Source organism: Sphaeramia orbicularis, chromosome 7 (genome assembly GCF_902148855.1).
Source record: "Sphaeramia orbicularis chromosome 7, fSphaOr1.1, whole genome shotgun sequence".
Classification (NCBI taxonomy): domain Eukaryota; kingdom Metazoa; phylum Chordata; class Actinopteri; order Kurtiformes; family Apogonidae; genus Sphaeramia; species Sphaeramia orbicularis.
This window is the reverse complement of record NC_043963.1, coordinates 31241331-31265267: the sequence shown is the minus strand read 5'-3', so window position 1 is coordinate 31265267 and position 23937 is coordinate 31241331. Positions and strand designations below refer to the sequence as shown.

At 39.1% G+C, this 23937-nt stretch overlaps 1 protein-coding gene across 4 annotated transcripts in view; it reads left to right on the top strand.

The window, feature by feature from the left end:
• znf512b (zinc finger protein 512B) overlaps positions 1 to 23937 on the top strand; it is a 34593-nt gene that overhangs the window by 4859 nt on the left and 5797 nt on the right. The window contains exons 3-12 of one of the 4 annotated variants that reach the window (XM_030139210.1): positions 9741 to 9820; positions 9968 to 10096; positions 10662 to 10837; positions 10949 to 11232; positions 12726 to 12797; positions 13637 to 13768; positions 15067 to 15194; positions 20573 to 20665; positions 22852 to 22950; positions 23537 to 23785. In XM_030139210.1, coding sequence (XP_029995070.1) covers positions 9741 to 9820; positions 9968 to 10096; positions 10662 to 10837; positions 10949 to 11232; positions 12726 to 12797; positions 13637 to 13768; positions 15067 to 15194; positions 20573 to 20665; positions 22852 to 22950; positions 23537 to 23785 — 1442 coding nt within the window. Of the gene's footprint in view, positions 1 to 9740; positions 9821 to 9967; positions 10097 to 10661; positions 10838 to 10948; positions 11233 to 12725; positions 12798 to 13636; positions 13781 to 15066; positions 15195 to 20572; positions 20666 to 22851; positions 22951 to 23536; positions 23786 to 23937 lie in introns of all 4 variants that reach the window. The other 3 variants (XM_030139209.1, XM_030139211.1, XM_030139212.1) reach the window with 3 other exon arrangements.

Genomic DNA, 23937 nt, shown 5'->3' with positions numbered 1-23937 from the left:
TTGCCAAGGAGTACCGAAGCTGTTCTGTCTTAAGTTATTGATTTAAATCGTCACCTGTCTCCACAAACATGTAAAATCTATGGTTACATGTTTGGGCAATATCTGGATATTTGGTCCATTTACAACTGGCAAGACTTGTCTAGCTCATTATTGTGTTTATATTCAGACTGTTCAGAAGTTTAATGTTTCTCCAGGATTTAATCAACATTTGTACCTTTTTTCTGAATGGATTATATTTTACTAAGAATCAATGGTTTCCTAGGCCCAATGTAATTCTATCCCTCTAACCACAGAAGGGCCTGGAAACTACAGCATTTTTCCTCAGACTGCCTTACAGTGAGAAAACCAAACAAACAAGTAGTGCCAAGCACTGACATGAATGAAACTCCAAGCCATCTGGATGGAGATGGAAGATTTTGGATGGAGAAAGCCAGACTGGGGAATTATATTTCAATCCAGTAACCATCAGATCATCATGACTTTGTTAATAGACCCAGGCAGACTTGGAAAGCTGGGGCTATTCTAATATGACCCAGTTGTTTTGGTTGCTACAAAATAGCCTCTAATTCCCAGACACACACTAAACATTAAACTGAGGTGCTTCAGTTTGTTTTTTTTTCCATGTTAATATTCAGGCCTCTAGGCTGGATTTACATGCCTGTGTGGGTGCGTGCACAATTGTGTACATGTGTGTGCCTGATTACTGAGGACAGTAATGCGGATTTTATTTTGCAAGACGCAACTGTGAGTGCAAGCTGGTAGGGGACAGTTTTTCCCCACACAGTGAGGAAAGCATTTATTCAAAATCCTTTGTTTTCTGTTGATATATGCTAACTATTGTGTATATTATGGCTGTCAGTATTGCACACACTCACAATATGCTCTTCACCTTCTCACTTAATACAGGATTCTGTTTGTTGTTTATCCTCTTGAAGAATTTATTGTGGCAGAACCATGTGCATTTGAACGACATTTAAAAAAAATTTTTTTTTACCTTGCAACCCTCCCAGAGTCTGATGTTTTATAGATTTTTTTTATACTTTTATTTAAATCAATCAGTGCAAAGCTGGTAGTGAGCTCTGCCATTATTGTTTTAAAAGTTAAGGCGTGAATGGATAAAAAGTCACTTCACTGCTGAGCTTCATTAATGAGTAATGGTGGTGATTGTGTGTGTGTGTGTGTGTGTGTGTGTTGAGGTAATGGCTTGGAACTGGTTTTTATGGGACTTTTTCTAGTAACCTTAGAATCCACCGAATCTGCACGACTGTTTCGTTTTCTCTTTTGACAGCTTTGACCGTCATTAAACCACCTCAAAAGCACCAACGCAATTTTATATGCTTGTGATGCTGTCACCGCTAAGGAGACTGTTCATTAGGTCTGTGCTAAAGACAGCTTCCAGCACAATTTGATTGCACAGATAAGAATCTGTATTCCAGTACCTTGTAGCTGAAAAATTGTCCTGTTTGGCTGAAAAGTTGCTCTCATCTGGAACATAACAAGGGGTTTTCCAAGCCCGTACAGAGGCTGACGTGGTCCTATTGCCAGTGGACTTAGTTTTATGTGTTTGAAGACTGTCTAAGAACTTTCACCACCCTTTGGGGGCAAAAAAAGGCTACTGGATCACGTGAAGATCATAAAAGTCCATTTTTATACTCCAAGCCATCTTCTCAAGTTTGGCCCATCTACTGGATTACTCATTAGTGATTTGTTTGAGCTCTCTGCAGCTCATGATGAGGAGAAATGCTACTGTGCTAATCATAATGAGGCTGGTGCTAGCTTGTATGTCCCAGGGGGCCAGTGAGCTTCAGTTTGGGGAAACAAAGACATCAATATCTAAGGCTCCCTGTGGAGGACTTCTGTGCTCAGTTTATGCCCACTGTACACAGTGTCCTCTTTAGACAACCAAGTACCATATTATCTGTTATCATCTCACCGGTCACGTTTGATTTTTAATTTCTTTCTTGTTAAAAGCTTGGACTGTTATTTATCAGTTCTCATTTAAAGCAGTAAATGTTTTTGAATTAATGTTCAGGTAATGTACCCAGGCCTGAAAATTGAAGTTGTGTGAAAATTAATAGTTACATTTCATACATACAAATTTTTGCACATGCACAACACATGCAGTGCACACATTCCTTTTAGGCTTTGTAAACAAAGTTTACACAGGGCAGAATTTTTAAATTACATGAAGTTGGAGTATACAAAAGAAGTTATTGATAATGACAGGTACCAGTAGACATTAAAGGAGTGATATTTTGCTTTTTTTTAAAAAAAAAAAATGGAATTATGCATTTTAAAACATTTCCCTGTGGTCTACATAAACTGAGAATACTATACTTGGGTCTGAATTCTTCATTAATTCAACTCCACAGGTCCATCTTCAACCCTATTTCTGAGTAATGACACCAGAAAGGTTGTTTTTGAGCACTGGCCCTTTAAATGCACTTGAGCCACTTCATGCCCCACCCCCTCCAGGTTGTTGGCTGTGCTGCTCTGTCCTGTTCAACCAACAACTGAACATTTTAGGTAATCGGCTCAAAGTTTGGACATATTTTCAGTATGGACTCCAACCGCTGCTGCTGACAAACAATTATGGTGTACTCTGAGAAATTTTCGTCCGAAGTCTTGACCTTATATGTGCAAATGTCATGATGTAACTAGTTATAGATGTAACAAATTAAGCAGGAATTAAAACAGGTTGTAGAAATCCATTCGATTTTTGCCAAAATAAATATGAAGATAGCTTTGCAGGGTTCAAACTTTTTGATTAGGGTCCAGATACACAAATAAATGTACCAAAGAGTAATAAAAGTGGGTTTAGCAAAATATGACCCCTTTAAGTATGAGATGAGACAATGCCAGATACATTTTAAATAATGTAAAGTTGGAATGAAAGCAAGTAATCAATTAGTCAAAATAGTTAGCATATTCACTTTCCTTTTTTAACTGGGTTACATGTAGTATTGATATTCCAAATTCTAAACAGCAGGGGGAAGTTGTATACCAGAATGCACCTAGGACTACCAAAACCACTAACGAATCAACATTATGTATCCACAGACTGTATCACTCACTGAATAAAATATAAAGTTCATTGTTTACACACATCTGTGTTATGGTATTAGTATTTTCTTCAAAAACAACCCCATTGCCAGTTATATTTACTGTTTTCTTTACATATATATATATATATATATATATATATATATATATATATATATGTACTGTGTCAGATAATAGTTTTCATTATGCTCTGTTAGCTTAGCTTTGTTTTTAGACTGAAATCAGCTACAGTAAAACCACAAATCACTTCCCTTTTCTGTATTTTTTGTGTTGTCAGTAGCACTAGATGTGAAAGATCTGTTTGGAATCATCCAAACAATTTCAGGACTGTCACAGTTTAGCCTGAACCATGGATCAACAAACGGCAACGTTAGCAAAGATAATATCACATAATAACATTATACCTTCATAAGCCTCATCGTCAAACTCACATATGTAGAAGAAATGCTGCAATTTCAGCATCAAATGCACTACTCCCTCTAGTGGTCACATAAATCTCCAGGACTGTTGATATATTTTGATTCACTTCATATGTTTAGTATTTTAAAGTAGTACTACATAGCCCCTGTAAGAGTCAACAACTATTTATTTGGGGTGGGATATAATGTTTATGGTACTGTTTTGGCTAAATGCTATACATATTAAGTAAAATCAGAAAAGGTGTTTTGATAAATGGGTTCCTTGTGTTGCATCCAGTCCTAAATTTGCTAAATTTGCCTGTCCCTAGTGGAAAGCGGTATTGGTAATAGTGATGAAAATGTGGCATTGTTATTTTCACCCATCTGTTTTATACAGTTGAATGGAAACAATTACCATGATTATACTAAATAATTGCAGCTGCCTCAAATTGTCATGATGATGGGATTATGTGGTAATCGAGACAGGCCTAGATATACGTAACTTTGAGGAAATTCCGTCAAACTGGAGTTTTTGGTTGTGTGTTTTTTTTTTTTTTTTTTTTTTTTTTTAAACCAGTGGCTTCTTGAAATTCCTTTTTGCTTTTATACATGGAAACAAAAAGTGCAAATTGGGTTTGTGTGTTTTCCTTGGGTGTAATTGGTGTGGTTAGAGCTGTCATCTTGCCACACCAGACAACTTACAGGAAAGGATGTGGTCCTTGAGGGTGACTTGTTCTCTCTTTGTTTCTCTCTTTAAATCTTGCTCTCATGTTTGGTTTTATATTAACATCTTATTAGAGTTTTTTTCATCCGCCAGTGCTCTGAGCAGTAAAACAAGTTGCGATGAAAGTGTTTGGAAAGACGTTAATGCTGATCTGCAAAATGCTCAAGGCAAGACCTGAGATTAGGGCAATTTCTGCAAACATTAAAAAAAGCATAAATCACAGTGTAGGCGTATATATTACGTGTATGTGTTTGTGTAAGTGGGCGATCCTCCTAATGCTGGATATCCTCATGGCTCTTGGTGAATGTTAAATGTGCTACTGTAGTTTGGACTAGTGTTTGTTTTGTTTGGGTTACATGTCTGTGGGCATTCATGCATGCATACAATGATCATGTGTTGTTCTCAAATGACAGTTTACTTCTCTGACTGCATGGACATTCATTTCAGGCTCACAGTTTCCATCTGCTGACCTTGCATATTTGCCTTAGCAGCTATTCCTCTTTCTCATTTCTACCTATTAGTTTCACTCCCTCGCCTTTCTGTCCACTCTCTCAGTTTCTACAACACACTGTCACTTCTCTCTGGTTCATCTTTCCCAAAAGCTTCATGTCGTTCCTGCCTCACTTATTAGGCAGTCTGCTGCCTTCTATTCTGTCCCTGCAAACCTATCCACTCTTTTGCTTCTACCATCTTATCACATCTCATATTTCTTAGATTTCCCACCTGCTGGTGCTCCGAGTCTCCCAAATTGGTGGAAAAAAAAAAAAACGAAAGATAAAATCGATAAAGAGCTATAGACCTGAGTGTGTTTGTTTTGGGCCGAAATTAAATTCTGGTGCTCTTCTCAGCCTGATGCTGCATCTCGTTTTGAGGATAGTCCTTTGTCATCTTTGTCACACCTTCATTTGGCAGGCGTGAGGACGGCAGATGAGAGGAAGTAAATGGGAGAGGAGGCAGAGATTGAGCTGGTGAGTCACTGTCCATAAGGAGAGCACCACAAACAGTCTGGAGCAGGCATTGTCTATGTGGCGTGCATATATTTTATCAACACATGCTGCTATACGTGCTGTGTGTACTACAACATGCCACTTTGTATGAATCGCAAGCAGAATTTATGCATATTTATTTCAATTTCTGTTCAGTTAGTCTTTTTTATTTGTTCTGCTGTCAGTTCACCTGTCAGTACCCTCCTGGGGATTTCACTGGCCACATATGTGCCCAGTCACCCGAAGCTGTTGTGATTGGATGTCACTAAACACACCATTGGCTGTGAGCCAAATGGGCATCAGGCAATAGATTAGGTTTCCAATAATATGAAGCAAGCAGCTGATGTGGAAGGCTGTAAAATCAATGTAGGTCTGAAGAGGATGTCGAGGTACTGTGAGTCACTATATTATGTAGCCGGAATTCCAAGCTCTTTCCTTTGATTCAGCTACTTTCAGTGTGGTTTAGTGGGCAGTAAACTGTTAAACGCAGGCTCATGTGGTAGTGGGACCTAGCCTGAACTGCCAAAAAGTACAGACCACTGAGGACTGTGAACCATTGCTTAGACGCTCAATATGCTTAGACTGGGGTTTCATACATATTTACCAATTTTTTTTCCTGCACATTACTAGCTAATCTAATATTTATCTGTATATCATTAAGTCCTAAAATTGCTTGTAACCTCAGTAGAAACCAGCTGAGTAAACCAAACAGCAGATTAGAAGGCATTCATTGGTTTTTACCCATGCAGTGTGACTCTGAAACAGAGTAGTACACACTTGCATATCCCTGCTGCACTTGCAGAATAATAGCTGTTGTTTATTATTTTGAGATTGTTTAATTTCACTGTCAGAGGAAGCTTAATGGGAAAAAAAACATAAGGCATATTGCTTGAATTATAAATCAACAAATTAGTTGATATAGTACAACTTTCTTCATATGTAAATAAGTGTAAAGTATGTTGGGGATTAACATACAGACAAAGTTGCAGAGAAAGACAAAAAGAGAGAAGGAGAGAGAGAGAGAAAGGAAAAAAAAGAGTGAGACTCACTGAGGGAGTCTGGTTTTCCTTCAGTTTGTCAGTGTCTGGGTTGCAAGACCGTTCTGGTGCAGCTTCAGCTCTCCTCTGGAGTCAGGCCTGTCTGGGAGGCAAATATGGGGACGTCTTCAAAGAGAGGTGTGTACGTGATATGAAGCTTTGTGCTATGTTTGCATGTGTGTGTGTGAAAGGAGGAGGAGATGAGAATACAGACTGAAAAATAATGTAGGAAATGGTGCAAGGTGTCTGTGTGTCAAAGTGTTTGTGAAAGTGGTGACATGCTGCTCAACACAGGATACGAGAGAAAAGATAGAGACTTTTGAACTTTTCAGCAACTTTTAAAAAGAAAAATAGACAGAAATTGCAGCAAGATCCAGTGGTTGTGTACACTATTTGCCATAAAATGGGTGCACTCTGTCCTGTTGGTTACACTGCTTTATGTCCAGGTGTGTCATTTTCTCCAACTATTGTCTTTTTAGATTGAAGGTGTAGTGATGATCCGTCTTCTCTCCACGCAATTGTGTCAGTGGCTAGTGGTGTTTCTATTTGTGCACGTTGTCTGTCGAAACTACAATATGTCTAAACCCTACTGTGCAGAGACAAAGGCTCCTGTGTGAGTGTTTGTCGAGGAAAACAAATGACTGTTCTGTGTGTGTGTTTGTGGGTAATGTGTGCACCCTTACACTCAGGGGGAGCAGTTGCAGGCGTAGCTAGGAGAACTCAGAGGTTATTTGAGATCATTAGGCAGCTGCCAGGACTCCTGGGTCCTGACTCTTCTCCTCTTTACTTCTTCTCTTCTCTTCTCTTCTCTTCTCTTCTCTTCTCTTCTCTTCTCTTCTCTTCTCTTCTCTTCTCTTCTCTTCTTTCCGGATTAATCAGTTTGGAGCAACAGTTGCAGACAGCTGGGAGCGACTCATACTCTGACATTAGTTGAACAGCTGTTTTATCCCCTTAGCTTGTGCCTGAGAACCGGGGTTTAGATTTGACACAATGGGCCTGCTTTGTTTCATTCCAAGACAATGGTTGTGATTGCTGGAACGACTGAGTGCCAGAGTGTGCAACTCATATTCAAACAAGCAAAGCAAAGATACCCCTTTTCAGATACCAAAGCCATTTTATTGTATTTGCATATTGTGCCCCAGATCAATACAAGTCTGGTCTTGTGTTTCATTTAAGTTTGCACCCATATTATACCTGTACCGCCCTGGCCTGTGTATGTACGTGCCTGTTTGCATTGTAGTCTACTCCATGTAGGCCTAATTGTTCTGCTTACTAGAAAGAGGCCTCTGATAGTGGTAACTAAGACAAGTGGATCTTATTCCCATAGCAACAAGAACATATCTTTCCCAAGAGCAGAATTCATTAATTATGCCTTTCTTTTACAAGACCTTTATTTTCTAAGACAGGAATTAGAATGCATGCTCAATTTCCTCCTCAGCACAAGAGCTGCACCGCCGACTGCATCACCTCTCCAGCTGCTACCCAGACAGCTAATAGAGAAATGCTCCCTCGCCTGGAGAATATTAATGTACTCGTATCCATGCACACACATCATGTACACACACATTGGTAATGATTTTCAATGTACTTGTTTGTGTGTATCAATATGTGTGTATTTACACCTTGTGTCATGAACTGTTCCCAAACACAGTCAGCACAAGGTGCTCCTTCGCATTCAATCTCATTCAGCCTTGCCTTATTTTCTTTCTACCTTATTACTGAGCGTCAGAAGTAAAAGATTACATATAATCTGCCAGCCCGTGTTTGTGTCTGCATTTGTGAGGGAGAAACAAAAAGAAAACAAATGAGGCAAAGGTGGAAAGTTGATATATTGTGTAATGAAACAAAGGGGGAAAATGAGAAAGGGAGGTCACGGTAGGTTAGGCTTGGAGTGTGTTTTATGCACATTATTTTCAGTGGCACAGAGAGATGATTTGGACTTTTCTTTTTTTTTCAGCATGAGCTGTTGTTGTATGAGGAATGATAGCATTAAGTCAATTCTTTTATTTGATGAAAAGTCAATTTTTATAATCCTGGTTGGCATACAGAGTGCTCTGATTCACTTTGGGACCTACCACAAATGGTCTATGTCTGTGTGCATCCTTTTTTTGCTTGTCACTGAGTTTGCAGGAGAAGAAAGCAGTTGGCAGACACAATGTCACATTCCTCAGCATGTGGAAATGAAACAGACCACTGCTTCTTCTAACTTCACTACAAAAGACTATGATCTCTACTCAAGTCTTCGAGTAGTTTTTCTTTGACATTTTCTAGATCTGATATGACTGAACGGGTTCAAGCACCATCTCTCTGCTGCTCCCTTCATTTTTGCTGCTGCCATCTGTTCTTGCCAGATCAATGCAGGGGAATCGAGAGTACACGTAAAGGTATATCGTTCAAGAGCAGAGTATAGCTCAGCTCCTACCTGCAGCACTGTCATTCAGTATTCTGCTTGGTCAGAGGAAGTAATACGCCTCTGCAATTCTCTAGTCTGTCCCTCAGCATCCTCTCGACTTGTCTCTCTTTAAGCTCCCCTCTTCTTCCTCATGCATACACTCGCCTTCCCTCCTCAGCAGCTGTGTATAGAAATACTGTAGAGTTCAGGGTTAGAAGCACAGAGGTCTAATTGTAGCACAGAGGAGAGCGTTAATGAGCTAGCGCACTGCCCTTCCTCTGAAGTTTACATAGAGAAAACTTGGGAAGGGGTGGTTGGTTGGGAAGAAAAGGAAAAAAGCTAGACAGAGGAAAGCAGAAATATGAGAGATGGAGCGAAGGAGTAATAGGCTGCAGAGATAGCTGAGTCTGACGGCTGTGCTGTGTCAGAGGTTCACACAGGCACCAGCGATTTATAGCTGATCTATTTGGCTCAACACAGGCGTTTACCCACACTGCCCTTCTCTTCTCTCTGTTTGTGTGACTCACACACATAGACAGCCACAGATTGTTTTTTGGAGTGCACAAAATGTATCATCCTGATGTTAATCAAAAAGTCTTAGCCAAAAAACATATTGCTTAACATTTTGTCTCAAAACAGGATGGGAGGCTTAGACTTTTATGTAACACATTTTTACCACCATAAATGAGTGTAAGGAATTATTGATATACCTGAGTATTCCAGTATTATCGTTTGTGACTCTTTATTCATCTGAGCACAAACACTGCAAAGATTTGTGGCTAATTTGAAGTGTTGTAAACTGTCTTCATCCATTTGACAAAACCAACAAAAACAGTTAAGCATATCGTAGTGCGTCCTTTATACTATGATTTCTCCTACAGTTACACAATATTAAACCTTGTCTCCATTATCATCTAACTCAGTGTATTGAATCGTAACCTCTTGCATCAGGACATGTATTGTATCACTCAAATCTTGGTCCAGTTTGTAAACTAGTTTTCTTTGTCTCTGTTTAACTTTCAGCAAAAAAAAGAAGATATTTCACTCACAATTCTATTGAGAGTGGTAATCACAATTTCTGTTCAGTAGATTTAAAGTCCTGGCAGTATTCTGTGCTAACTCAGAAATGCTCTCTCTCAGGTCCTGTGTGTGATGAGCCAGTGGAGGGCAAGAGGAAAGGTCGTCCTAAAGCAGAAGTGCAGGAACTGAGAAGCATCCCTGTGAGTATCTCTCTTTGAACTGAGTGGGTGTTTGAAGTAGGCTTTATTTTGCGAGTAGGCAGCTCCCCATGAATATGTACAATATACAGTACAGTATAGTGATAATCCTTATATCTATTCAATTCTCTCTGCCTCACCCCTGAGCAGGCTCATATGATAGTACAATGGAAGGAAGAGTTTAAACGTCGCTCCAGGGTTAAGTGTCCATGTTCAGGCTGCTGGTTAGAGTTTCCCAGCATCTATGGCGTCAAGTACCACTATCAGCGCTGCCAGGGGGTGAGTCACTAACCTCTGCTCTTTCCTGCTATGCAGTTATTTCTACCTCATGCTGACTTCACAGCAGGTCTTAGTAAAATGTGGGAAAACCCTCCCTTACTTCTCAAAGTAGCCTATTGTATTTCTAATAATGATGCTCACACCCCAAATTTAGTGATTACAGGAAGCAAATAGTTTTACTGAAATTATTTTGACTTTATTTAATCATTAATACGTTTCTATCAAAATGACAAGCATAGCCGTCAAAATGTTGTCAACCTCAGATCTAAAATTATGTACGGAACACAAGAATCCCTAGCATAGGTTAGTACAGGAAAGCTTTTAATTGTATGAAACACCCCCACATGTCCTTTTTTGCTTTAAGCTAATTTCATCAGGAATGGGCCAGAGACCACATGCATTTTAAACAAACAAAAGGAAGTTTAGGTTTAGTCCAAAGGCTGTTGGGTTTGCCAATAGCCGAAGTACAAAAGATGTTAAACTTACCTCATGTCAAGATCGATACATTAGATTTAGCTAATGCTAATTCCTCTCTCCTCATTCCACATGTCTGTGTTTCTAACAGGCCACCGTAGCAGAGAAGCTGAGTCATGGCTGTCCCTACTGTGAGGCAGTGTTCGCCACAAAGGTTCGCCTGCAGAAGCACAAGCTATGGAGCCACCCAGACCGTGTTAGTATGGAGCCCAAGGACGAGCAGTCAAAGCTACAAAAGACCTCTGTCAAATCCAGCATCAAGAAAAGGTAACTGGGATTTACAGCTTAAATTCCCTCCCACACTGACCCATTTAATGGACTGTGTAACATCATCGTGCTGACTGCCCAAAACTGTCCCTCCTTGTTGTGTGAATTCAGGCCTATGGAGAACAGTCCCCCCTCTCCAGTGTTCTTCAAAGTGAAAAAGACCCACGAGGTGTCCATGCCCTCACAGAATGGGGAACTAGCCCATCGGAAGAGTGACAACAAACAGCACATGCACAGCCAGCCTTCACATCAGATTCACCAGTCACAACCAGTTCAGCTACACTCTCAGCAGTCGCAGTCACAAAGCACGTCTTCTGATGCAGGGGGCAGTGAAAGCGAGGGTGGCAGTCTCCCCCCTTCGTACCCCGATGAAGACCCTGAGAGAATGAAGCACAGTAAGACTACAGCATGTCTTTTGAAACTACGTTATTAGTGATGCGCCGACGCTGAAACTCTGGGTTGATACAGATAATTGACTTATAGATTTGGCCGATGTTTGTTATTCACTTGTTTTCAGGTTGTTGATAACTACTAGTACTCTGATCTCTTGCAGGCTAAAGTTGTATTTACAAAAATTGACTTGATTTAATTAAAATAGGTAGTTGTTGATTAGTGTCCACTAGAACTGCAGCTAAAGATTGTCATCGTCGATTAATCAGTTGATTATTTTCTAGATTTTCAATTGTTTGTCCATAAAGTATTAGAAGAAGGTGAGAAATTAAGGTCAGTGTTTCCCAAGGATCATGATGTTATTCTTAAATGTCTTGTTTGGCCCAGAACTTTAAAGATATACAGTTTACTGTGACAAAGGAGAAAGGAAACCAGAAAACATTCACATTTATGAAGCTGTAACCTAAGGATTTTGACTTTTTTTTTTTTTTATCTTAAAAAAATTATCAAAGCTGATTCTGGGTTATCAAAATAGTTACTCTTTGTATTTGTTGACAACAACTTGATTAGTCCATTAATTTTTGAAGCTCTAGTGTCCAATCAATAATCATTAGTGGTATGTAAAGATTACTTGAAAGCACAGGTCCCTGGTGATTCATTCAAGACTCTGACATAGGGCTGCACAATTTTGGCCAAAAATAAAATCAAGACTTTTTTCCTCTAAAAACTCGATTTTTGGTTTTTGGGTAAAACTACAAAAGACAACAGAAGTCGACATGTCATTTATGTGTGCAGCCTGCAATGCAACACGCTGCTCCCCACCTCAGATTTGTGATGGTGTCACGGAATCACGGAAAATTCCTTGGTGGGCCCACAGAAGTTATACCAATGTGTGTCAGTGACAGGCATCAGTCATGCATGTGTGTGTGGACCACGTAAGATGAGTGATCCCCATGCAGGGATTTTCGACGATTCCTTGATGCCATCACAGATTTAAGGCCCTTGGTCATAACAAGGAATTCTGTGAAAGACCGCTCTTACAATTAGGAGGAGGAGCCTACGGTAGCCTGGAGGCATATGGCCTGGAGACACGAGAGAGACGAAATCGATTTGACAATTACCCTTTTTTAAAAATCGTCCTACTTAAAAAAATCCAATTGTGATTTAAAATCGATTAATCGCGCAGCCCTACTCCGACAAGTACTTGGTATCGTGTTGAATTTGTCTAAGTGCTCCTGAAACAGAGGTGAATTTAGAGCTGCTATATTCAGATGCCTTAACTGGGTTTTCATTTCATCACATCAAGTGTTTCATGCAACAACTGATAAATATCAGCCGCTGCCACAGGTTTTATTTCCAGATTTGGCCAATGGTAGTCAAACAGGCAAACATAGGCCCACACCAAAGTGCGGTTTTTAGAGCGGTGCATCCCTAGTTGTTATGAGCTCGTTCTGTTTGTGCTTGATGGTTCTTTGCTCTGCTTTTTCTTTTGAGCCAGGACGGAAGCAAAAAACGCCCAAGAAATTCACTGGAGAACAGCCCTCTATTTCTGGTACATTTGGATTGAAAGGTAGATCTGAAGCTTTCCTTACATTTACACCTTTTACTGACAATATATCACAGATGAAAACAGTGTTGTGTATTAATGTGTGTAGTAATCTCATAGTGGGTGCCATAATAAAATGGGAATAAATTAAGTCATGAAGAGGAGATTATTATGCACTGGCTGATTCATCACTGATTGCTGACAATACAGCAGGCCACAGATTGCCTATGATGATTCACTGAATGATGGAAACACTGAGATAGTGAATGCACCACTGCTGGACAATGAGGACTGAAATTGTGTGTTTGATGCTTGTTAGAAAAATCTAACTACATCATATGACTGCCTAGTGATTGTGAATGCTCCCTACTGTTACTAATCAATGCTACTGGCCTTTTAATGTTCTAATGTGGCAAATGCAGAGATGTTTCATATTCTGCTAAATGAATCAGTGACTCATACACTGAGCACACATGACTTCCACACAGGCTTTTCAGCCTCTCACTGTTTTGTCTCATTCATATGCTGAAATGTTTTAGTGATTCATAAAGCATGCACGTCTCTAAAATACTTGCCATCACTTAGTATCAGTTCATCCTTAGTATGCAGGACTCAGTGCTCTCTTTTGCAGTCCAGCTGTCACCGATACAGTAGAGCTCATAGCAATCTCCTCCACATTTGTTTTTCTTTTCACAGAGGCTTTGTGATTTCTTTTATAGTCCCTGTATCAACTTTCTCTTTTTCAGTATTTCTCTTGTTCAGCATTGTCCTCCATCTGTCCCACTCTACCCGTATTTCTCATCTTCTCTTGAATTACTTGAATAGGAGTATTCATTTCTACCACGACTGTGTGTGTGTGATAGGCATGACTAAGGTGGAGGAAAAGCTGAAGGCGGGCCGTGTGAAAAGACCAGAGGGGAGTGGGCCCAGTGATGAGCCTCAGAGAAGACCTGCTGGAGGCTTTTCTAAGAAGGATTCAGCCACAACCAGCTCTGGTAAACACTCAGGTTAATTTTTTTTTGTTTTGTTTCTTTCATTATTCTTTTTTCTGAACTGTCTCTGACTTTTGGTAAAATTAACAGAAAAATGTAAATCTTTTCTTTGCACAAATGAAAATTGTCACATGATGAAGTGCTGTCTTTTTATAGTTTTGAAGCAAAGTAGTAAATGTCTCAAGGCTTAAAAGATCACAGCATAAACAGCATAAAATAATAGCTGCAATTAGATCATATCTCATGAATGCATTAGAAAATGTCAATGTTTATTTTTCAGGAATTTTTCGAAGATTTCTGCCAGAATTAGAATAAATTTGGTGACCTTGGTTTGTAATGAGGTTAGGTCCAGAATATTAATTAATGTAAAGGGTTTAAAACAGTTTTAAACCTCAGACCACTAAGGCTCATGTTAGATAGCATACTACTGTTGATAGACACTAAAACTGAAGTATGAGAAGTGTCATTTCCATACTTGTTGTTAATACTGTTTGTTTAGCCACACCATGTTAGTCTCCATTTTGTTTACTTCCTCATTCTGTATGTATTAAGCATTCTGTATATCACATATTTTAGGCAAAGTGACCTTAGTCTGAAAAAACACTAATCACATTGAATCTGATCTTTTGAATTCTGATTGAGGCCATTTCTATATGAAGTCCTGAATCTGATCTCAGTCTGAACAGTCAGATCAGAATGAATGTGACTTTTATGTGACTTGAAATGGAGATTTGTCACATTTCTGCACTGGATGAAGTTGCTCACGTGCTTTAAAATAGTTCAAATGCAGCATATACCTTGATGTACCAGTAAAATGAATCCAAAATATATAGAATAAGAAAACAATGACAGAGACCATTTATTTATGTATGTATGTATATATGTATGTATATATGTATGTATGTATGTAACCTTTATTTAACCAGTTAAGTCAGTTGAGAACTGATTCTCATTTTCAGTAACGACCTGGACATATAGAGACAAACAACCAAGGGTTTTTCACAGTTTGTATCCCTTTCACTGACGGGAAAGATCTGAATACTTTTAACACCACTGGTTTTGTGCTATGGCTTTGAGATGTTTAATTTAAACACTTTGTGCCAAAAAATGACCCCTCTTGGCTGATGCAAACAGTCTTTCTAAACATCGCTTTATATTTTGCAAACCTTAAACACTGGAGCCTGCAGCAAGATATAAATGTTTTTGTCAATAAATAATGTACTTGGGAAATGTTATACCCATGAGAACACCATGACAGCTACACTGTAGTTGACTCACTGTAATATCCATGTGTTTACAAGGTCTGGTTCCTGACACCCAGTGGCAGCGAGCCATTTCAGAGCGAGGTGAAGTGGTGTGTCCCACCTGCTCCATCGTCACCAGGAAAACAGTCCACGGCCTAAAGAAACACATGGAGATCTGCCAGAAGGTCAGTGAGCGATGCAGCATATGTCGGCAAACCAGTGGGGTATGGGAAATGAGGATGTTGTCATAACTTCTAAGGTGGCTGCGTATATATGAAAAAACACCTAACCTTAAAAAATTCTAACAAAAAGTTTCTCAGCTATTTTGTGTAGTATGAGATGTCCTTAACATACTAAAAGTTTTTCAAAGTTTGACAACTAGAAAGGTGTAATTTTCAAGATGGCATCCAAGACGGGCAGGAAACCCTTAAAATATCCTAACCCCTTCATTATCTGACCTAGCCAAGTAATCTTGGTGTCTAACCCCATGTTTTCTGGGTCTATGAATCCATTGGACTTGTCTAAATTGGACTGACATGATTACATACTAATGGAATACATGATTTTGTGAGATTACTGTAAGGTCTTGTCTTTGTGTGGGGTGAAGCAGAGATGTAAACAATTTAGCCTATGTCATGTAACTCCTACTCTTTATGTTTTTTTGGACACATGCCCTTTTTTTGTGCTAAAACACAGACTTGACATTCAATGTAAAGTTATTGCACCCAAAAATAACTTGAATTGAAGTTGTATAACTTTGATCATAATCAACTCTGAATTAGCCTGAACAAAGGCCTGTGTGTGAACCCTCTAAAATTGTCTCTTATTTAAATTTGAAATAGGTAATACATATGTAATGCATCCTTTATAGATGTTTTTGAGTATAATGGTGGCACTATACTAAACCCAACAAAACTAAATTCACAGTTTTCAGCAATTCAGAAGATGGTGGAAGAGAATACTGACATTTGATATTGCGTGCCTCATTGAAATGTTTGTTTGCTCAAACAAAATTCATACTTGACTACTTAAATCACTCACCCCCCACCCCACACCTCCTACCTGGGAAATCATTTGTTACCCCAGAACGTCTGCCTCCAACTGAGTCCTCAACCAGATATCACTGCCAAAGAGTTTACTTCCAGATCATGGTGTGGGTTGGAAAGGAAGGTGACATGAACACAGTAGATTGGGGATGGAAACTGGTGGACAACCAGTTCCTGCCAGTTATGACCAGTAAGACTGCTGCCCCAGAAAGCCTCCTGCAGATGACCCACTGTAATTGCACAACTGCCTGTCGAACACAGCAGTGCAGTTGCAGGGCATATGGACTAACATGCATTCCTGCTTGTGGACCATGTTAAGTCGGGAATTGTGAGAATCCCTAGAATCAATCTCTATGGCAGGAAGAGTGTGATGACTAATGGTAAATCTGGTGAAGGTCACAGTGAAAAGAAGTATAAAAATAAACCAGAATAAGAGGAAACAACTGAAGAAAATAGAAAAAAAGATATGTATCAATCAGAAAAGTATTTTAAAAAATATTTTAAAAATCCCCAAAAGGCAAGAAAACAAAACACATGAAAAATATAAAGAAACGTATAAAAAAAAATCAAAGGGGGTTAGTGGTACTGAGGAGCCCTGTTTTGACTAATTTCACAGTACCACACAGTTCTAATGAATTTATTCTTTATTGGAATCAAAAGAATGGTTATGAACCAAAGAAACCACCAACCCTATGCAAAACGATATGAGAAAGCAGAAATATGCAATTACATAAGGGAAATTGTACTTATTTTTCCCATAAAAATGCTTGTAATCAATTGTTTTAACTCTTTCCCCGCCATTGACGAGATATTCCGTCAATTGCTTCCCAACGCTTCCCCGCCAATGACGAGATTTTCCGTCAATCCGTGTTTTCACTGTTATACTGTAGTTGGAGGTGTTGTGGATCATGTGAATTACTTTCCTTAGTCCAAAAACAAACAATTAAGCAACTTTTTCGGAAAAATGACGGGCCGGGTTTAACGTTTTTGCACTGGAGTCTCCGTATCCCATGGCAACGCATCCAGCGGCAGTCACTGAATGAGGAAGTGCAGACTGTGCAGGAACCGCGCGCAGTTTCAAAAGCCTTAAAGATGATTATGGAGACAGAGTCTGACAATTCAATATATGATGGAGCTACAGAAGAACCATTTAGAGACAGGAACGGAGAAATAGAAGGTGAGGGAGACGGACACGGAACACGGGAAACACGGAGCGGCTCAGGTCCGACACGGAGGTGCGGGTGGGGTGGGGGGGGCACAGAGCAACACGGAGAAAATGACAGACAGGAGGAAGAGAAAAGAGACATTTCTAGTGGACATTCAAGGAGAAGACAGACATACAGACATGGGACAAGACAAAGGAAAGCTAGTCTGCATCTGTTAGAGTGAGTTCAGATTCAGACTGAGGACACAGAACATATTCAGCTGTAGAATGTCAGCAGGACACATGGAAGACACTTTTGGATTTGGCTTTTGTATGAAATAAATAAATACATATATTCATACAGAGATAAATAACTAGATGTCCATAGAATTATTTACAGATCAAACACAGCAGCTGGTCCAACAGGAGGACCTGGTGCAGCCAAAGGCCAGAAATCTACAGTATTTAGTGCATTTGTTTCTTTTTTTTCTTGAAAATGAGGAATATTGAGGTGTTTATATCCAAAAGCTAAACTACTATGTGTTAGACTTATAACTGATGTATGTAAATGTGCAAAGTTTAGAAGGAACCTGGTGCTTTACAAGATGTTCGGTCTAAAGTTTGGTGTGGATTCCCCTAACATTTTGTGGAATGATGGGATATCTTAGAGCTGTTTGTTACTATTATTGCTGTTATTATTATTTTATTTTGTGATTTTGAAGACAGCGTTACTGTTGGTAAATAAGAAAGAGTCAAAAATGTAAATAGGAAATCAGTTTTCTCTTGAAAATCAATATCTTTGAAAAAAATGCAATTTTCTCAGCTTTTTGCTCAAAATTCATTTTTTTCCTGAAAATGACCAGTATTCAAATGTTTATATCTCATGAACGAATAAAGATAGAATAAAATAGTTTTTTGTGTTTAAAAGTTGAAGTTCTGTTCTTTCTTTTGATGTATTCAGTGTTCACATACTCCTAACACAACATTTTCAGTGAGCCTCCAAAGATTAGTGAAAATGACCAAAACGGCTGGCGCTGGCTACCAACTCACTGGAAAATGCTCTGGCGGGGAAAGAGTTAATATATAATTTTACTTGTAATCACTTATTCATCATGCAAATATGCTAATTAGAATATTATATGGCCAAAACATGTATCAGGCACCAGTATTCCTGGTCTAGGAGGAATACAAAGGAGTAAAGGTCATTTTAAGGACCTGACAGCCGCCATTTTGAAAATGGGGCCTTTCTTGGAGACAAACTTTAAACTTTTTAATTTTTAAAATTTTTATACTTTATTTTTATTGTTTGAATTCTGTACAATACAAACATAAGGGACACTTGGGATACATTGACCGTAAAAAACCTTTGTGACTAACAATTAGTTTTAGTAATGTGACGTTGACATGAAAATTGTCCATTTCTCCCATTTATCATGACACTGCTCTTCTTGAGTCCTCAATCTATGGGACAGAATCTCCATCTCAAATATTCCATTCACAATTTGTAGCTACTCATTAGTTGTAGGTGGTGCTAATCTGCAAAACTTTGGTAGAATTTTAGTATATTTTTAAGTACATCTAATACTTTTGTAAACCACTGAGAAACCTTTTGTTAGAATTTTTTTGGGGCCATATTCGTAGCTGACTATCTGATTCAGCAGGGGTCCTGTCCAGCTACTTAGGGCTGAAAAATAATACAGCTCAAGGTTTCTGGAAATTTTCCCCAGTTAAAGAACTTATATAATCACTACTGTTGATACATCCATCTGTCAGTCTACTTGACAGTGAAATTATGCAAAAACTACCAGCGATTTTCCTAACCCTCCATCTGTCAAACATAATGGAGGGTTGGGACATGGACCATGGATGAAATGCCTAAATGTTGAGGGAGATACAAAGGACTGGAGGCTAGAATTGTTTCCCACTTGCTTTAACATTGGAGAGTCTAAGTAATACAGAAAAATAACTGGAGGCAAAATTGAAGAATTACAATTAAGAACCTTGTTAGCATCATAATAGTTGGTTAAACCAAGCAGTCGCTCAAATAGACGAAAAGGAGGAAAATGTCACAATTTGGGGTTTAATAATATTCTGCAACAAAAAAAGGACTAGTGGTCTCAGTGGTAGTCTTTTTTCCTCTGTCTGACATCTAGTTTTTACACTACATTTGTGTCTGGTGAAAACTGCCAGCTGAATATTAAATGTCCTTAATATTACATATCTGTTCTAACTCTTGTGTCATACCTGCTCAGTGCTCTAGATAAAGGAAACTGCGTGAAATGTGCTGTTCTTTTAATGAATGAATGAATGAATCTTTATTTGTCATTATACAGATGTACAATGAAATTCTGTTTGGCCTCTCAATATAAAAGCAGTCAGGATGTTAAAAGAAAGGTACAATAAAATGTATTGACAAATAATATAACACTTGTTCTTCCAGACCTATAAGTCATGATAATATATAGTGTGAGGCTATAAACAAAATAAAAAGGTGCTTTAATCAGACCTGAAGTGTACAGCAGCCAGTTTGACAGCACAGTGCCTTAAGGGAATTATTTTATCAACTAAAAAAAAAAGATTTGAAATTGTTATTAAACTTTTTGAGTAGGAAATGCACCTCTCTCAACTGCAGTGCTATTAGGCATTAACTCCTAGGGGACCCATTGTGCACTGCATGGGGAGCCTTTACAGTCAAGATATTGATCTTAAGACTGAAACAATATCAGGCCGCATCTCTGCACAGTTATCATAACCTCCTTCCTCATGTAATATCCTTTATTCATCTGCTCTGAAATGAAAGATAATATGAAATAGATCAAGAGGAGGTATAGAGTATGTCTGCGGTTTGTTTGGATTAACTCAGTCGTGGTCAATAATAGTAATAAATGATGTAGGACAATATAATGGAAAAAGGTATACTCTTATCGAGTTTTTTCTAAAGACAGTCAAGCTGAAGATCCACAGTAGCCTCAGGGTCCTCTGAGAGGTGTCATCCTGCAGCCATTATAATGGGTCCATCGTCCAGTGGCCCATGTGACTTTATTAAGGTGACAGTCTGCTGTTGAGCACTGACAGAATCCACACATTACCACTGAGCCATTCACCATTAAAACACCTCTGTCCCCAAATCAATACTGAAGTAGAAACCTGCAAAAAGGAACACTGTATTAAATTAGGTTTTTCTGGTTCCCAAAGTTGCTTGAAATTGTTTTTTTGTTCACTTAGAATTGCCCAGAAATAATAGATTTTATTGGGTTACAGATGAAATGTTGCTAAAGTGATTAATCCTATGAAAGGTAAACACACTAAAAGTGGTTAGTTTCCTTTTATAGAAATGTTATTTGATCCTGTGTTTGGCCTTCATCCCTTTCAGCTCCAGGATGCCCTGAAGTGCCAGCAGTGCCACAAACAATTCAGGTCCAAGGCCGGCCTCAACTACCACACTATGACTGAGCACAGCTCCAAGGTACAGATATGCATATAAATGATCTGGACATTTCTAAAGACAAGCCAAGTTTGCAATTTTTCTTCACGGGTTTCACAATCCGTACAGCTTTTATATATATATATATATATATATATATATATATATATATATATATATATACACACACACACACACACACACACACACACACACACACACATACATACATATGTATATGTATGTATGTATATATATATATATATATATATATATATATGGATGTATATACACAGAGAGAGAGAGAGAGGACACTATATCCTTAGACCCTCACTTGTTTGTTTGCTCACACTGGTGAAATTCACTGTATAAAATGAATGGTACCTTCTGCCTGATCCTTGACCCCTTCCTCCATCAGTCAGTAGTCAAAGCTCAGATTGGGATACATGGGAATCACAGAGCTAGTGTTTCACTTGCCACACTGACCCACTAAACAAGGTAGTTACACTACACTAGACACCACACCATAACATTACACCCATTCAGGAGGCAGGAACACTTGTACTTATGTCTCTATGTATGGACATACACTGCTGCTAGTGTCAGCTTTCATAGGGTTTGTTGAGCTGCTCTGCATTTAGGCATTTACATACAGTATATGTACATTAATCTATGGAATATTAATCTATTTTTCAGTCTGCTATGGTACATAATGTGTTGTGTGTTCATTGTCAGCGTTTACTCATTAAAATTTGGATCTTGGTGTAAATGATCATATACCTTAACTTCTGATTGGTCTTGGTGTGCTCATGTTTCTTTTTGCAGCTGTCTTAACTGTGACAGCAGACAGCTTCATTAAGATATTATAATGACACTCCTGCATCAGCGCTATGATAGTGCTGTGAATTTTGCTAAATAATTCAACGCTGCCTGTTTGAGAAAGTATCATTAAACATTAATGAATGTACATGCACCATACCTTGTGGTATGAAGCATGTATGTTAGCGTGTTTTGGTCCCACAGTATATGATCTGCAGTATGTGCAGCTGTGTAGTGTATCCATGTGGGTGTGGGATATTTTCCATTTCAATACAGTAGATTAGTGGACCATCTGTGTCAGCCAGGCTAAACTGTTTGATACAGCCATTTGTCTTCAGTTTAGACTAGTTGCGCCCTGACCTTATTGGCAGAAATCCAATCCTGCAGAACTAGAGACTACACCGTGTGTATGTGTTGACTTTAAATCCGAGGTCCTGCCACCTTTTTGATATTAGAAAATTAGAGCTCCTGATCTGAGTAGGTTTTTACTGCTACAAAGATTGACTTCTTTGAGTTGTAAATTTTTTCTGTTACTCACACATAATGGCAGGAAATTGGAAACAAGTATAAATATTGTTAATGTTTCAGTGCATAATTTCAAGGAAATAACAGTCAGTCAATGAGGATATTTGCCGGAATATCCCTAAACAGACTTTTTGTCAGTTAGATTTTATTTGGTGTCTGTTAACCATGCATCCGGTACATTGTCACATGGAACAGCCTGAAAGCAGTGTGGGAAAACACAGCAGGCAGACAGAAGGACAGGGGTCGCCCACTGAGTTTGACCTTGATGTCGCTGTTGCTACTGTGATACTAGCGCCTGTTCTCTCTCTCTGTCATGCGTGCTCTTTTTCTCTCTGTTGTTTGATAGAGGCATTAAGAATACATGCTGATGTAGTTTCATAGTTTCTTCCTCTGAGAGTGTAAATCAAACACTGAGCTGGTGTCTGTTGTCGCACCTGCAGGCTTGAGTGTGATTTACTTGTACTACTATTTTGGCGGTATCTCATCTCCTCCTTACCTCAACAGACACATAGGATTTCATCTCTATTCGTTCTTTGTGTGTTAATACACGAGAAAATATTTCACTACACTGGGTTTCCTCAGCAAAGCCATTCTCTGTCACAGACTTTTCTTCCTACTCCTCCCTGGCAGCCCCACCATCTGTTGTCCTGGTCTTGGCTGGGGTTTGGCACCAGCTAATACTCGAGTGAAAACATGAGTTTGACAGTTGTCATAAACATGCCTTGAGTAACTGCCTCACCATGAAACCATTTAATGATTCTGGCACAATGTGAGCAGCTGAGATGGAAAACACATTTTCATCTGCGTTTTTTTTTAAGTCAGGAGGGAGGAGAAGGTGCTGTGGTGGGATACACGTATGTGACATTGTGTTTGTTCCCCCTCAGCCCTCAGGGAGTGAAGACCAGACGGGGGACGAGCATGAGGAGAGGGAAAGGCTGCGCAGAGTACTCAAACAGATTGGACGAATCAAATGTCCTAGTGAGGTATGCATGCTTTTTTTTTTTTCCTTTTTCCCTGTTCTGTCCTCCTTCCTTCCATTCTTTACTTGTCTTTCTGTTGTCCTTCATTTCCATTTGTACAACTATCCCGTCTCTCATCTCATATTTTCCCCTCTTTTCACCTGCCAGTTTCGATTTTTGTTTCTCCCTCTCCTCAGGCTCCACTATTTGTGTCTGCCTCCTTTTACCTCTCTCCCTTTTTTCCTTTACGCCTTGTTCTTGACATGTTGCCCAAAACCACATCAACACTCTGCTTCCCATTACTCATACTAGAGTGCAAAAGGCAGAGAGGAAAAGAGAACGAGCTGCGAAAAATAGATTCTGCACATCGACATGTCTTCATATCGAAAAATGAGTGGTTTCTCCACTTTCCTCTGTTTAACACAAACCACAAGATATTAACCAAATGCACTAATATTATCCAGTAAATCCTACACTGTGCTCCACTTACCCAGTTTCCCGTTTGCATTCTGTTTCATTTCTGTCATTAAACTCACACATGCACACACACACACACACACACACACACCGCACACTCATTAAATGTGTACAATCACACATACATATGCAGGGCTGTTCGGCCCACTTCTCCAGTCTGATGGGCTACCAGTACCACCAAAAGCGTTGTGGAAGAGAGTTTTCTGATGATGAGAAGCCTGTGTTTCTCTGCCAGCACTGTGGAAAATCCTATCGCTCCAAGGCCGGTAGAGACTACCACGCTCGTACCGAACACTCCCCAGCCATCAGCACCGCGATTGCAGCTACCACCAACATCAAGGATAACATCACAGACACCAACAACAATACCGGCAAAGAGCGTGTAAGACAAATAATTACGCATAACATTAATTCATAAATGGTGGCAGGGGACCTTCATGAACACAGTCTTTGAGAAAATAATTTCCTCCTTTTAATAATATAATCCTGTTAAAACTTATAACTACTTTGAAAGAAGCACAGGTTTAATCACAT